Genomic DNA, 15,625 nt, shown 5'->3' with positions numbered 1-15,625 from the left:
CCCAAGTATCCGATCACTCTTCTCAATCCAATCACCCTTCTTCTCATCTGGAACTAAGAATTGAATTTTAGTTTCGGTGCTATGAGACATTATTTGAACAACTGATGTGTCCAGCATTTGCTAGACACATCAGAATTGTTATGCACCTATTCTGTTGTAATTGCCTTTTAGATTGATTGTTCTATTGGGAAAATTCTTGTGTAAAAACAATACCAATTGTTGAATCAGGCTTCAGGTAGGCTATGTAATGTTAAATTTGTTTGTTAAAATAAAATAAAAGAATGAATAAAGAAGAATATTTAAATAGAATAAAATAAATAAAGGTTTAAAGAGTTTGACGTGAAATGCTTTTAAAAAGTACTGAAAAGGGGGAATTTTTAAAACAAATTATAGATTAAAAAAAAAAAATAGCTTATGTCCCTAGGAATGCTCTAAAAGGCTGCTTATAAAAAATAAAAATAAAAATGCTCTAAAAAACACGTTCATATTACGTTAGCAACTCAAACAGAACTCTTTTTTTCAACTTCCAAACAACTTCATAACCCTTAAACCCACTATTAAATCACAGCAAAAAACTGAAACCTAAATCTTTATCAACAAGCTACAAAGTGGCAACACAATTTCTGTCCCTCGGATCTTCCCCTGCAAATTCAGCCCATGGTTTTGGAACGAAATCAACTTACCTCCCACCGCCCACTATATGATTTAACCAAAAAGAGAGATTTGAAAGGCAAAGCCAGCAAATAGTTGGAAACAAAAGGAATACATCGCATAATTAAGCACTAGGAGCAGGCCCCTTTAATCACAAACTAGACATGGATATAATTCTACTGCTATGTACAAAGCATAAAACGCCATATATTTTCACTATGTTAGAAAGGTCATCACCACAACGTCAACAAAATTTTGCTTGTACCATCCAAAGTTCTTAGACAATCAAAACCGAACAATACCAATAAGGCAAACACTTATTTATACACACACCTGAGACAAAGGATAGGATATTGATCGAAAGTGATGCCTCACAAAGCTTCTGCAGTTGAGTAGTGCATCTCAGTGCATGATTTTCTACGGAAGCTACTCCCACAGTGGGAGTTAGAGCTGCCAACTTCAAAATTCCCAAGTCCATCAGAACTCTTAGCAGCTTTGCGATATTGTTTCTTGTCTTTGCCACTGCTCCTCTGTGAAGAGTTACCCTTCTGTCCTTTCTTCCCATTCTTCCTTTCATTTTTCTTGTTCTTTGACTTCTGTGAGCTCTTGCTCTTAACTGAGTGTGAGACCGATGTAGGCCTTGGATCATACACATCAGGAGCCCACTTCACTGTCAGTTTCTCCCGCAGAACCCCCTGTTTCTCACGGCTACCTTTCATGGCAGATACAAGCTTCAAAGGAGTCTGTGAGGTGGAAAAATATAAGGCCTACAGTAAAAGAAAGTCTATACAATGAAACCTAGGGAAGCTAAAAGCTTATGTGCAGCCAGTTTGATACATCTGAAAACATATCTTACAGTCGATTTTGCCACGTCTCAAATTAACATTTGGGAACAATCGCTAAAAAAATCCAGCCAACGTAAGAAGGCAGCAAGGAATATTGGGTTAGAAAACTGAAAGAGCTTGCACAAACAGAACAGGCAGTGCACGACGAGGGGCACTTACAAAGACACCCAAAACAGAAAAACCTGCAGTCTTTTACTAGTACATACTTTTAACTATCAAAGGCAGAGTATCCTACAAATATAGTAAAGTGAGTAACTAAGAGGTGTAAAAAATTAAACAATGAGCTTTACCAATGATGAGAACTTACAGGCAAAGATATAGATCGTGAGTAGGCTTGATCCTTATATTCCTCAGAGAGGAGTCCCTGTGATACTGCTTCAGACTCCACATCTTCCTCATCTGAGGAAGAACTCGCAGGCTGCATTGTATTTGGAAGTGGAAAGGTTACACACTTGTTTAAGCACTTCTTAGAGGAAGTTGTCTGCGATATTTTATCCTGTTCACATAAGTCTTCCCCCTCATTCCCATCAGATGCAGATTCCGTTTCTTGAGTATCTTGGATATTCAATGACTTATTAAGAGCATCTCCAAGGCCATCTACATCAGAAGATTGAGCGTCCATCGACAAAATCAGGTTCTACAAGAAAAAGAAACAGCACGTGGATATTAGAAAGATCCAATTATATTGGCAGTCAATCTAGTAAGCAGAAATCTCAGCAGTGATATATTTAATATAGACCCTATTCCAATAGATGTGACGACCACATAAGCCTTGAAGCTCAAAAGAATTTCCAGTACAAGAGTAAGTTTCCAATTTTGCTCTTAAATGGAATATATATATATATATATATATATATGGAAGAAAACAAAAACTTGCAATTCACAATACCAAAATAAAATTATTAAAACAACTGAAAATATCAAAATAAATTACTCCAAACAACCTTATCCGGGCCACAAGGCACATATCATTTCCAACGGAATTTTAATATCTAATGTCCCAGAAAAGAGTAATAACAATAATAAAAATTTAAAATGTTTTCTTGAGGGGACCAAAAAACTTGAGGCGGGTTCAAAATCAGATGATCCACAAGTAATATTAGAGACATTCACATCTTACCCCCAATTTTCCGTTTTCAACTTCTTGTTAGCTCTCCCCAAAAAACGCACACAACTAAAGCTAGATGCCGTCAAATGCACACATAAAACAAAGTCCTCAGAGCTAAACATGAAGATCACCATCAATGCTCAATGAGGCCAAAGAATTGGTCTTAACACAAAACACGGATAAACCCTAGACGGACAAGCAATTAGATATTAAATCGAAATTCACTGAAATTCATAAACAAAAGTACCTTATACCAGAGGCTATAACAACCTCGGAAGGAGTACTTAGCGTTTACCAAACAGCCGCAAACTTTCTCAGCCTTTCTCGATTTCCGATTTCTCAACAAACCCAGTTTTGATCTCGTACAAACCGCCCGTGAAACGAGAAGAACCCAGAAAAAAATCACGAAAAAACAGAAACTACGAAACAAAAAGAATCTAATGTCAACTAAGATTACCACGCCGATCACCCTTTTCGAGACGTTTCAGACGATGAGAAGACGATCCACCATGGAAGGAAGAAGTTAAGGAAGGAGCCAAAGGGCGCAGAAATAGCGCAACGGGCACGGGTACCGAAGGCATATTTCCTATGCTCTCCGAAACCCTAAGCAAAAACCCCTGAATCTCTTAGCCACGGTACCGACTGATCGGACACGATGATGGATTTGGTGACTGTGGATTTGAACTACGAAAGGTGAAGAAAAGATTAGGATCTGAGTCGGCGAGTTAGGAGGCGATCCATGGCACGTGACGACTCGGTCAGACAGGTTGTTGCGCTCTCTGAAGACTGAAATTGAGGATTGGATCGGAGGGATACGCTGGTTAAAAGCTGACCGGGGATGGATTTATTAAAATAAAGGAATCTTTTGGTCCTTGGCCAATCAGGGGCGCACACGTTTTGGTCACCGACGACTGGGGAGAGAGATATTTTTGGGAAAATTGGGTTGGGCTGGGCTCGCTGGGCGGAGAATAAAAGTTGGCTTCATGTGAGAGATAAGTCGGGTTGGATCACATTGGCTATATTTATGACTTGTTTGGTAAGTAATTAGATCGAGGAATATTTGTGTACTGTACAGTAAAAAGTGATTGATGTGATATAAAATTTGAGAATATTTTATAGAAAAGTGAAAAAAAATTTGTTTTGTAGTGAATTTTTTTATTTGAATAATAATAAAAAATTATTGATGTGATATAAAAAGTGTAAAAAAGTTATAATGTTTTTTATTTGATATTTTTGAGATAAGTGAAAAGAAATATAGGGAGAATGAAAATAGTTTGCCAAACTAGCCCTTAGTGTTTTTGGACAAGTGTTTTTTGTTTTTATTTTAAAAAAGTGTTTTGACGTGAATTCTTAAGTTAATGCCGGTTTTGAAATTATTTCATCACTTTTTAAAAGTAAATTTGTACTCTTTTAATGTTTTTATGAATTTGAAAGAGGGCTCACCGTGTGTTTTTCGTTCATTTTTACAATATTTGTCAATGTCATATCATCATTTTTGCCACATCAACTTAAAATAATATTTTTTTTATTGTGTTATAAATTAAAAATATAAAAATTAATTTTAAAAATAAAATCTAAAAAGAAAAATCTGGGAAAAAACATAAAACAAAAAAGACTAGGGGCATCCCCACCGTTGGCCACTCCTAACGATTGGAATGCTCCCTTGGGGGTGGCTCACGGCATTGCCCATAATCTCTCTCTCTCTCTTCACAAACCTCCTAATGGCTAGGGATGAGCACGGGGCGGGGCGAGGCGAATTTTCACTCTTTTTGCCCCCGCCCTGTACCCTGGGGGTTGAGAATTTCTCACCCGCAGTTCGCATAAAAGAAGAAGAATCTGTCTAGGACGGGTTCGTGTGGGGCAGGGGTGCGAGTTCAGTGGGGTGGAATAGATTTCTTTGAATGGCAAAAACCATATACGAATATACTAACAAAAACCAGATTTGAGATTTCCAACAAAAACTATATACCAAATTTCCAACAAAAACCACCTAATGAACATGAAATAGGAAGACAAAGACTCAAAGAGCATATAATAAATATAAAGACACATAACAAAAAAGAGTGAAGCTCTAAAAATACCTAATTTCATACTGATTCTCTGAAAATACATGCAAACCCAAACATTGAAGAAGGTGAAGATTGGCGCAAGGGGAGGCTGAAGTCTGTGAAGAGAAAAGTTGAAGAGAACTTAGAGAAGAGGGTTCAAGGGGAGGTTGAAGTCTGTGAAGAGAACTAGAGAAGAGAAAAACGAAGTTGTGTGGCGCTGGTTCAATGAAGAGGAGAAGAGAAAAAACGGAAGGGAGGCTATGAAGAGAGGAGAAAATGAAGAGAAGAGGACTTGCAGTGCTAAGGCAAAAACTCTAAAAGAAAAGAAATTAAAAAATGAAGGGAGGGGGAGGGGGTGCGGCACGCTAAGTTTAAATGGGGTTAGGGTTTTTTTATTATTATTTTTTTTATAGTTTTCTTGCATGGCGGGGCAGGTCCCCAAGGTTTTTTAAAATCCTGCTCCGCCCCACACAGGTATACCATTTTTGGACCTGTACCGTCAAAAAATCAATTAAAATCTGGGATTTTTGTGGTAGGTCGGGGGCGGGTGGACTGGTTTTTGCCCACCCCTACTAGTGGCGAGAGAAGCGAAGTCCTTGTCTCTATTTCCTTATATTTGTCCTTGCGTTCAAATCTGGAGCAGCAGAAGATAAATCATTTGTTTATGTAATGCGATTTGTGGTACTATGTGGTTTTTGAATAATTGGATGATTCGGCATAAATGATGGTTAGATCCGGACCATTAACATAAAGATCCAACAATGTTAGTTGAGGAAAATCAAAATAAACACTGAGAAAGAGGAAATAAACATTTGATCTAGTGGAGTCGTGTTTGCAGTCGTTCTGAGAGAGAGAAGACAACCTCGCCCAACATCACGACTCTTCTTTGGAGTGGTAGGAACATCTTCAAATGAACACATAACACAACAAGAATAATGGAGAGCAGAACGGTTAAAGGCAAGTGGGGAGTAAAGTCCCACAGTCAGGGACATGGGCAACGCCGTGAGCCACCCCCAAGGGGGACCATCACCACCGTCAGGGGTGGCCAACGATGGGGATGCTTTTGTATATATATATATATATTTCTAATTTTTCTTTTTCAGATTTTATTTTCAAAATTGATTTTTTATATTTTAATTTATAACACAATAAAAAAATATTATTTTAAAGTGATATGACACTAACAAACGTTGCAAAAATGGATGGAAAATACACAGAAGGACCCTTTTCAAATTCGCAAAAAAATTAAGGAGTGAAAGTTTACTTTTAGAAAATGAGGAAGTGATTTCGAATCGTGCATTTGACTCAGGGATTTATGATACATTTATCAAAAAAAAAAAAAATTATCCTAAATAATTTTTTGCAAAGCATAATCAGCTGGGCTTGACCCAAATTCATGGCTTTGGGCCCTAACATGCCATGAACATAAGATCAAATCATTTCCATGGGACAAATGGTCCAGACAGATGCTTATATCTGGACGTGCTGAGTGGACGAATGGTCCCACTCAGCCCATCCACTTTGAAACTTATCCAAGACGACATCGACTGTCTACCTTCCATTTTTTTTTTAATTCATTTATCCAACACATATCCTCACCCCATTGGTCCAATCCACGTCTCACGGATGACCAACGTCATCACTTCAGAACCGTCGATTACCCAAACAATCTAAGGGCCTCCGTCCCTCAACTCCAAAGCAGGGTGCTTCCGAACTTTCACTACCCGTATTAAAAACTCACCCACCCAACCACTACTGGTCGTCCACAATTATTTTTCCGTTTGTTTCGCAAGAAAAATTTCTTCTTTGGACTTATTTTTTTTGACTCATGGAAGGTGGAGGAAAGTTGAAGAGAGGTGCCGGAGGGAGGAAGGGCGGCGGTCCCAGGAAGAAACCGGTGACCCGGTCCGTCAAAGCCGGTCTACAGTTCCCAGTCGGACGGATTGGCCGGTACTTGAAGAAAGGCCGGTACGCTCAGCGCGTTGGAACCGGCGCTCCGGTTTACCTCGCAGCCGTGCTCGAGTACTTAGCCGCTGAGGTAATTTCTGCGCTCTCTCTCTCTCTGTTGGAATTTTTCGTTGGTTTGACAATTTAGGGTTTGCAGCTGAAATTGTTTGTTTCGAGTGGAACTTGCTGCTTTGTTCTTCTTGGTTTGGCGTTGGAAAATGATGAAAAAAGTAGCATAGCTAGTCTATTTGACTAGTAATTGAGAATTTAGGTTTTCAAGCTTATTTTCTTTTGTCGGTTTTCTCGGCAACCAAACAGGTCCTTCGTTTTTTGCTTTTGTTAGTTAGTCTATTCAATTCTAAGATAGATCTTGCATTTCTGTAGTCTCAGCAAGTGGATAATTATTTGAAATTTGTTTTAGGTTTTGGAGCTGGCTGGAAATGCTGCAAGAGACAACAAGAAGAACAGAATTATCCCAAGGCATGTGTTACTGGCTGTGAGGAACGATGAGGAGCTCGGAAAGCTTCTCGCCGGTGTGACGATTGCGCATGGAGGTGTACTTCCCAACATCAACCCCATCCTTCTGCCCAAGAAGTCTGAAAAGGTGGCCGCCAAGGAGCCCAAGTCTCCATCCAAGGCCACCAAGTCTCCTAGGAAAGCTTAAAACTTCTCAGAGCAGTGTTTGCGCGAAGTGTTTGTGTCTCTGTATGTAATTTCCCTTCTGTATGTGGCTTGTAGGGGAAGCTTCATGTTCTTAGGAATTAGGACACCATTGTACCACCTTTTTTTTTTTTTTTTTTTAATTCCCATGTCCTTTGTAGAACATCCTTTGCTTTTCAATGAATGAAATCGAATTGCAGCCCAGTTTGGAACTCTCACTTGTTACTTCGATCCGAGATTGTTGAAGAATTATGATTCACTTTCCATATCACAATGAATTGATTGCTAAGAGAAAATCATAAGATTATAACAATCAATTATGTTGATATAATATTTAAACCACTTTCCTAAAAGAAGCATGGAGATGACAATGGGCATAGTCAACTTTCCTTAAAAAGCATAAAGAAGATGTGCTAGAAGCCCCCACAATAATTTTGCTCGACTCTTGAGCGAGATTGGACAGTTGCGACAGATGCGTGATTTCCAGCGTTTAAAACCCGTTTCTTTCCCCTCTTTTTTCCGGTCGCTAGAGCATCCCTTTGTGCGAGGCCTCAAGGAGTGCCATTCTTCTTCTCCATTTGTTGTTCTTTTGCCTCCAAATCATCTCTATCTTTACCCCATCTTCCACCGTGAGTAGTGGTATGTTTTCTTTCCTCTTTTTTCATTTTTGTTTGTTTGTTTGTAGGGTATTGTTCACAATCTTTAACCATTTCTTAGATTCATGCAAATTTACTTTGTTTCTGTGCATCAATTACCTGCGGGTTTGTGTCTGTAATTTGTCTCATGTATTTAGGTTGATTTTCAAGTATAGGTATGGTTGTTAAATTGATTTTTCAAGAGTGCATACCAATGTTTGATGAAATGCCTCAGAAAGGTTTTCTTTCAATTTATTTGATTTTTCTTGCGATGTTTCTTTGCATTTTAATTTGGTTATGCATTCTAGGTGTTTCTAGGTCACTGCATTTAGGTCTAGGGTGATTTGCCTTAGGTTTTAAGATTTTGGTTTAAGTTCTTAGGCCTAGGTTTTACCCCATATGTTTTTTTTTTTTTTTTTGATAAGTACTAAACCAAGCTTTTTAAAAGCGTAAGGCGCCTCTAAGTACACTGGTAGTATATAAGAGGAGACACCTAACTAGAAAGAAAAAAGTGAACAAGAAAATCATCATAACTAATCGCCAGAGAGGATACAAAGGCCACAGCTCAAAGGTACGGAGTATGGAAGAAAGATGAAATAATATCCTCCAATGATCTTTCCAAATCCTCAATGCTCCTATTATTCCTCTCTCTCTCCAAATAGTTCAAAAAATGCAAGTAGACACCATTTTCTCACCACAACACTAATAGGCCTTCTAGTGGACCACCAACACACAAATAAGTCGATAACTCATCTAGACATAACCCAAGACATCTCAAAGCGCCTAAAGAGAATACTCTAAAAAGCAGAAGCCATATCACAATGAAGAAGAAGGTTCACAGACTCCCCATCTCTTTTACACATGCAACATCTATCTATGACAATAACACGTCATTTCCTGAAATTATCCAAAGTAAGAATTTTGTCTAAAGTTGCCGACCATGGAAAAAAGGTACCCCCTCAAAGGAGCTGGGTCCACCACACGCTCTTTCAAGGAAAACGACTCCCTTCAAAACACAAATAACAGAAAAACGACTTGACCTTGAAAATACCTCTTTTGGAGGGAACCCACCAAAGCTTATTTCCACTACCTCTTCTCACTATAACTGAATGCAAGACTTGTAGAAAAGATGCAAAAACACCCACCTCCTAATCATGCACCTCTCTAGTAAAGCTCACGTTCCACTAAATAAAACAGCTAGGAGCTCCACATTAGCGGCAACAGAGGCGTTCTTTGACCGAGCAATACCAAAAAGAACATGAAACATCCTTGAGAACCGTATATGTTCTGTGATTTTGTTTTGTGTATGGACTCAGATTAACTCTCTCGGATGTGTTCGTGCCTGTACTGCCTCTTCTGCTCCTGCAGCTAGCCTTTTTCATGATGATAGGGATCGAGAACCTCTTGAGACTAATTTTTCCACGGGTTCTCTTCTTATGGAGCGTGAGATTCACATTGCTGAGCTTCGAGGTACATCTATTCCCCGTATTTTTAAGTCTCGACAATGATTATCTTTGACCATTGGTTTTCCTTAGCCTTCTATGAAATTAGTTTGCGAGTTTACGCGAACATTCATGATATAGCTTAGGACAATTCCTTTTCTGTCTATCTCAGAAGTGTTTCTTTTAAATTCACCCTTTGCACTCATCTTCTGTTTGTGGATTACCTATAGTTAAGTAGTCACCTTTTCCATATTCTTCTGAAACTCCACCTGATAAAGATTTTATGCTCACTCTTTTTCATGAGTATCGTCCTAAATGGCATCACTCTATACCCAATGCCCAGCCTGCGCCATTCACTGCTGAGAATCTACCTTTGTGTAGAATTATCTGCACAAATCCGTATCCTATAATCCTATTCATCACGACTGATTTTTTGCAGCAGACTACAAAGATGATACTACATTATTCATAAATAATAATAATAACAAAACAAAGACGATACTGCATCGTCCCGATCGGATGGAGCAAGATATCCGCGCTATTCATGACTTGCAGGATGCTGATACAGCTAATCATTTATGTTGTACTTTCTCTTTGTCATTTCGTTACTAAAAGAGGGAGGTATAATATTTTTTGATATTTAGACATGGATAGTTTTTTTGTTATGGATATATGTGATATTCTGATATTTCTGGTTATTTTGGTTTTAATGACGTGGATATTCTGTTATTGCTGTTTAATGATTAATTTTCATCATAGTTGTATGTTCCCTATGTCTTTGTGTTTCTGAATGTTTCAGGACACAGGTTCATTTTATTCAACAATTCAGATGTTCGAGTTTTTCATGGTTTTATGTAATTTGGAGGAGTCCTGTTTCGTTGGTTTGATAGGATTAGCTTCAATTACATTTTGTTGTTTTTTGATATTTTGTCATCGAATTGCTAAAGGGAGAGATTGTTAGGCTTTGTATTTGTGTTGGCAAATCCTAGTATCAAAACATGGGTCATTTAGGTTGTTATTGATAAAGTAGTTGGCTTAGGGTTGAGTCTTGAACAAATCTTGCACTTTATGAAGACTCGCTCGACTCTCGCTCGATCCATGCTCGAGTGAGGAAGTTATGCAGTACCCCGCAATGTCGCTCGACCCATGCTCGACTCATGCTCAAGCGAACAAGTTCCAAGCCCAAACATAAACGCCGCTCAACCGCTCGCGCAACAGTTGCTTGAGCAAGACCAAACAGAAACTTCCTCGACTCTCGCTCGAGTTAGTTTGCAGGAATTTTAATATTTTGTTAAATGAGATTCTTTGTTTAACCCAAATTGTTACCACCTCTCTCCTTATTACCAAATTACCATGAAATCATTATGAGCGTTGATAATTGGCTTGGCTAAATGAGCTCATTGGAGCAGCTCGAGTTCTAGAGATCGAGCGAGTTCATTCGTTGCAAGTTGCTATAGAAGAGGACCAACGTTCTAGAGTCACTTTGGAGTAGAGATTGAGTGTCCCTCGCGGAATTACAAGTTGTTCTTTGAGTCTACTAGTAAGTATTTAAACAAGTTGTAATAATTTTCTTCTATAGTGGAATTTGTTGGTGGTTGATCGTCTTTGTTGTGATTTTTATTTTAAAGAGTTCTTCGAAAGTTTTTCACTTCGTAACCAAAAATTCATGCACGTTATCTTTTTATTTCTTGCAATTATATTGTGGATTTTTGTTGATTAATATTGCTTGGTGTTTGGCTCTATTAATTTTAATTGGTAAAATTTGTTTTAGGACACCTATTCACCGCCATCTAGGTGTGTCAATTTGATCTAAACTGTTTTTCAATATGATAAGAATATGTATATATATTGTTTCATTTCAGATAAAGTTAAAAACAATCAATTTGATTCTGAAACGGTTAGCCATAGAGATTTAAACAAAATGAATTGTATTGGATTTAGGAAGAGATCATTCGATTTTTGGCAACAACATTGTCTCAAACTCAAGATACCCGTATGAACGTTGTCTCAAAATCTCAATCCATTTCTGCCTTAATGATTTGGCAACAACGCAGCTTTCAATTGGCAAACCAAAGACAGTATAGATCAAAAATACCATTCAAGCAACAAAATATACTGATCATTCCATATATATCGCTCTCAGAACAAACAAATTCCGCTAATTTAAACAAAGCCTACGCCTATAAGCCAGGAGAGTTTCAGGAGCTCGTAAACTTGGTGACGGCCTTGGTGCCCTCGGACACGGCGTGCTTGGCGAGCTCACCGGGAAGCACCAAGCGGACGGCGGTCTGGATCTCCCGGGAGGTAATGGTGGGCTTCTTGTTGTAGCGCGCGAGCCTGGAGGACTCCTGGCCGAGCTTCTCGAAGATGTCGTTGATGAAGCTGTTCATAATGCCCATCGCCTTGCTGGAGATCCCGATGTCCGGGTGCACCTGCTTCAGCACCTTGAAGATGTAGATCTTGTACGTCTCGGTGCTCCTCTTCGTCTTCTTCTTCTTCTTCATGTCGCCCCCACCGCCTTCCTTTGAGAGCTTCTTCTCCGCTCTGGGCTTCTTCTCCGCCGGAGCTTTCTCCGCCACCGGCTTCTTCTCCGCCGGCTTCTTATCGGCCTTTGTGGGCGCCATTGCTTGATCGGAGAGGGTGCAAGGTCTTGAAAAAGCGAGTCGAAGATTTGATAAAGGTTTACGCTCGCAAGGAAATTGCGTTGAGGATTGTTTGAGAAGAGAGGAGATTTATATAGGGAGGTGAGGTGGATTCTTATTGGAAGATAGGGTTTCACGCGGATCAGTGACGTGGCTGTAGGACTGTTCGTTGGATTTTGATTGGTATGTGTTGGCGGTGGGATTTGCGATTCATTGTCTATGACACTGTGTTGGGTCGTCATCTCGGGGATCCAAGCGGTGGGCTGGACTAGGTAATTTACAGCCGTCCTTCCATTCTAATGGTGTGGTGTGGTGTGGTCTAAAATATCATAATTAGTAATAAAAATAAAAAATAAAACAATAGAAATCTTTTAATATGGCTGATTTTTTATAAATAAAATATTCTTATTTTTAAAAAAATGAAAAAGTATAAATTTTAGATGAGTATTTGATTTCAAGAGATTGAGAAGACTAAAATTTAAGCCAAATGTTTCGTAAAACACTTATCCATTGGAAAAGTAAAACCAAACCAAACCTTGATATCAACATTGGATTTAGCTGAGCCCACACATGGAATTTCAAGAACCGGTGAGCGAAGTTGTAACCGGACAAAACTGTTCATGAACATGCCGGGATAAGTATGGTTTGGGCTTCGCACATTTAATAAATGAGCCGAGTTTAAAAATTAAACTAGTTTCAATTATTAAACTATTCGAACTTGTAAAAATTCGGCTCAGCTTAACTTAGGCTCGTGAACATAGTTTGTATAAGCTCGATTTGACTCGTTAAACTCGTTTATATATATATATAATCTTTGATAAAGATTATATTACCTTAAATTTAGGAGTTTGATGATATTATGTTCAGTCTATGACTTATGTCTACATGATAAAGCTCAAAGGGTTACATTATACTCTTATTCACTGATGAGACAATACAAAAGGTTCTATTCATAGAGTTTATAGATGAAATATAATCATAATAAAATCCTTTAATTTAGGATGATTTAATATTATCGAATCCCTAAATTCTAGATAATATAATCTTTATCAAAGGCAATAGAGGAATGTTAGAGCTCCTTCTAGTGTTTTTGTGGTGTCCATTTGGAATAACATAAATGTAACGACCCACCCCCAATGACACAATATTGTCCGCTTTTGGCTCCCCAAATCAGACTTCTCAGGAGGTCACCCATCCTGGGATTGCTCTCGCAAAAGCACGCTTAACTGCGAAGTTTTGATAGGTTCATGACCATCACGGCAGGCGATGTGGAACGTCACACCCCCTCTTTGGACCCAGCGTCCCCGCTAGCGTCCCTCATTGGGCTTGTGCACGCTCCCACCATCTCAGGCTGGGCAATGACTCTGATACCATTTGTAACGACCCACCCCCAATGACACAATATTGTCCGCTTTTGACTCCCCAAATCAGACTTCCTAGGAGGTCACCCATCTTGGAATTGCTGCTTAACTGCAGAGTTTTGATAGGTTTATGACCGTCACGGCTTTAAAACACGTTGTGTCATAAAGGGTACATTTATACATATAAGCACATCCTCATTCCCAGGCGATGTGGGACGTCACAATAAATGTAATAAAAAAAATTAAAAAATTGCATCCATGTCATCTAGAATGACATAAATGTAATTTTTTTTATTACATTTATGTCCTTCTAGATGAACACCAGAATACACTAGAAGAAGTTCTAGCATTCCTCAAGACAATACAATTCTCATCAAATCCCTAACTTTAGGGTAATTCGTATATACTTTAACAAAATAAAGAAAAAAACTTCAAAGCATTCTTTGGGGCCGGCCGGCCACCTTGACATAACATTAGGGATGGTCACACCACTCTGTAGCCCTTCGTGGTGGACCTCCAATTTTCACACTTTGTCTCTTTCTTTTTCTGATCTATGATATGAGGTTTCCAAGGAGCATCGAGATGAAACATAATTACTTCATAATGTATTTAGGGTCCATTTGGGTTTGCAATTTGAAAAAGTGCGATTTAAAAATAACAATTTTAAAATGTGTAATTTAAAAAAGTGATTTTTAAAAACGTAATTAAGTGTTTGGCAAAATCGCTGTTTGGCCTTTAAAATTGCAAATTAGCCTTTAAAATTATGCGTTTTCAAAAAAGCATCCACTTGTCTACGATTTGAAAATGCAATTTTCTGCGTTTTCAAATCACAATTTTTTAAAAACGCAATTCCCAAACGGTTCATTTTATGCGATTTGGTTTAAAATCGCACTTTTTATATACGAAATTGCAATCCCAAATGCACATTTAACCACCAAAAAAAAAAAGCAAAATTTTAAGCAAAAGGTCATGATTGATGCATCAATAAGCGGTGAAGAATTGTTGGATGGTGGTATGACGACACATTCCATAGAATGGTCAGTCGGATGAGATAAAAGCAGCGAGCAAGAAGCAAATTGCTGGTTGTATGGAAAGTTCTCTCTTTTGTAGAGAGAGACTCTCCACCTTCTCTCTAAGAGTAAGGATTTCTACCTCCTTGTGAGGGTCTTCCTCCATCTCCAGTGGTCCTCAAGGGGGGAAGGGATGAATTTATTTCATCTCCTCCTCCCTTTCTCCTTGTTGTATCTTGTTTTTCTTTTTCTTCTTAGGTGTCTTTTTTCTTTCCTTCCAAACAACACCTCAATAGCTCAGCCCCCGCCTCTACCTCGTGCCCCTTGGACGCCGACGTCTTGCTCTCTATCTTTTCTCTGCTCCTCGCCGGCTAATTCTTGGGTTTGTGGCAGTTTATGGCTTTGGTTTTTCAAAATTAGATATGTGATCCTTCGTCAGTCCCGCCCTCATACACCCCCCACATATCGTGCTCCTGGACCTTCCCGCTTTCTATTGTCGTCCTTAGCTCCACCATCCACCCTCCACACGCCGGCGTGTGGCCTTTACACACTAGTGTGTGGTTCCTCATCACTAGCGTGTGGTTTGCTGGATCTTGGCTCCTCCGCCCTCACTCGCCGCTACAATTGCTTTTTGGTGTTTTGTTATTTTTCTAGTGTTTTTCTTGTATTTTTTTTCTCCTAATTTTCTATGTTTTTTGTTGTTTGGATTGCTGTCTCCTTGATTATATGTGGTATGAACAATTAGCGGGGACTTTTGTAACTGAATTTAGGTTAGTTCCTCTCTTTTATGCAGTCTCTGATGTGGACTATGACAGTACATTTTCAACTTCAGCCTCATTTCGGTGGTTGTTGTTGGTTTCAAGGGGGGTTTAGATAGGTTCGTCTTAATAGATTCCTCCTTTGCTTCTGTAACTGCCTTATGCGGCCCTTTGAGAGGACCAAGTCATTTGTTTGACCAATTTTTTACTATTTGTAATTATTTCTGCACTGTTTTAGTTTATTTTGGGTTTGTTGTTGGAAAGCTCATTCCATTTTCTTTTTAGGATCATCCATTCCTTATTCCTTTTGGATCAGGAGTGGAAAATATCAATCCTTGTAACCATTTTCTCAATCAATTAGAAAAAAAAAAAAAAAAAAAACACTGTTGGTTGTATAAATTTTAGGGTAAATATAAAATAAATTCCTAAGTCGGCGCGCATATTTTGAAAAACCCCTCACTTTTTTTTGTCAATATTTAATCCTTTAGTTTTTTGCGAATTTGAAACTAGTTCCTCCA

At 38.7% G+C, this 15,625-nt stretch overlaps 3 protein-coding genes across 5 annotated transcripts; 1 reads left to right on the top strand and 2 right to left on the bottom strand.

The window, feature by feature from the left end:
• Nucleotides 1–797: 797 nt before the first annotated feature.
• LOC133872902 (uncharacterized) lies at nt 798–3,429 on the bottom strand. 3 transcript variants are annotated; one of them, XM_062310549.1, is made up of 3 exons: nt 2,852–3,429; nt 1,804–2,133; nt 798–1,418 (listed from the first exon to the last, which is right to left on the bottom strand). In XM_062310549.1, exons 2-3 carry the CDS (start codon nt 2,116–2,118, stop codon nt 1,023–1,025), a joined length of 711 nt encoding a protein of 236 aa, XP_062166533.1. In that variant the 5' UTR covers nt 2,119–2,133; nt 2,852–3,429; the 3' UTR covers nt 798–1,022. The 3 variants fall into 3 exon arrangements, with proteins under 3 accessions (XP_062166533.1, XP_062166536.1, XP_062166534.1); XM_062310552.1 differs by having other exon boundaries at nt 798–1,394; nt 2,852–3,428; XM_062310550.1 differs by lacking the exon at nt 2,852–3,429 and adding an exon at nt 2,617–2,710.
• Nucleotides 3,430–6,405: 2,976 nt separating this feature from the next.
• LOC133873964 (histone H2A) lies at nt 6,406–7,477 on the top strand. Its single transcript, XM_062311776.1, has 2 exons — nt 6,406–6,690; nt 7,021–7,477. The coding sequence occupies exons 1-2, from the start codon at nt 6,481–6,483 to the stop codon at nt 7,261–7,263; spliced, it is 453 nt and encodes a 150-aa protein (XP_062167760.1). The 5' UTR covers nt 6,406–6,480; the 3' UTR covers nt 7,264–7,477.
• A 3,951-nt stretch (nt 7,478–11,428) lies between these two features.
• LOC133873168 (probable histone H2B.3) lies at nt 11,429–12,040 on the bottom strand. Its single transcript, XM_062310901.1, has one exon. It carries the CDS (start codon nt 11,958–11,960, stop codon nt 11,535–11,537), a length of 426 nt encoding a protein of 141 aa, XP_062166885.1. The 5' UTR covers nt 11,961–12,040; the 3' UTR covers nt 11,429–11,534.
• Nucleotides 12,041–15,625: the final 3,585 nt, after the last annotated feature.

This window comes from Alnus glutinosa, chromosome 7 (genome assembly GCF_958979055.1).
Source record: "Alnus glutinosa chromosome 7, dhAlnGlut1.1, whole genome shotgun sequence".
Classification (NCBI taxonomy): Eukaryota; Viridiplantae; Streptophyta; class Magnoliopsida; order Fagales; family Betulaceae; genus Alnus; species Alnus glutinosa.
This window is presented reverse-complemented; position numbering and strand designations above follow the sequence as displayed.

Coding starts and splice junctions, on each gene's coding strand:
- LOC133873964 (XM_062311776.1), top strand. CDS start 6,481: ATGGAAGGTGGAGGAAAGTTGAAGAGAGGTGCCGGAGGGAGGAAGGGC. Junction 6,691..7,020: donor TCGAGTACTTAGCCGCTGAG/GTAATTTCTGCG, acceptor AATTTGTTTTAG/GTTTTGGAGCTGGCTGGAAA.
- LOC133873168 (XM_062310901.1), bottom strand. CDS start 11,960: ATGGCGCCCACAAAGGCCGATAAGAAGCCGGCGGAGAAGAAGCCGGTG.
- LOC133872902 (XM_062310549.1), bottom strand. CDS start 2,118: ATGGACGCTCAATCTTCTGATGTAGATGGCCTTGGAGATGCTCTTAAT. Junction 1,419..1,803: donor CACGATCTATATCTTTGCCT/GTAAGTTCTCAT, acceptor CTTTTACTGTAG/GCCTTATATTTTTCCACCTC.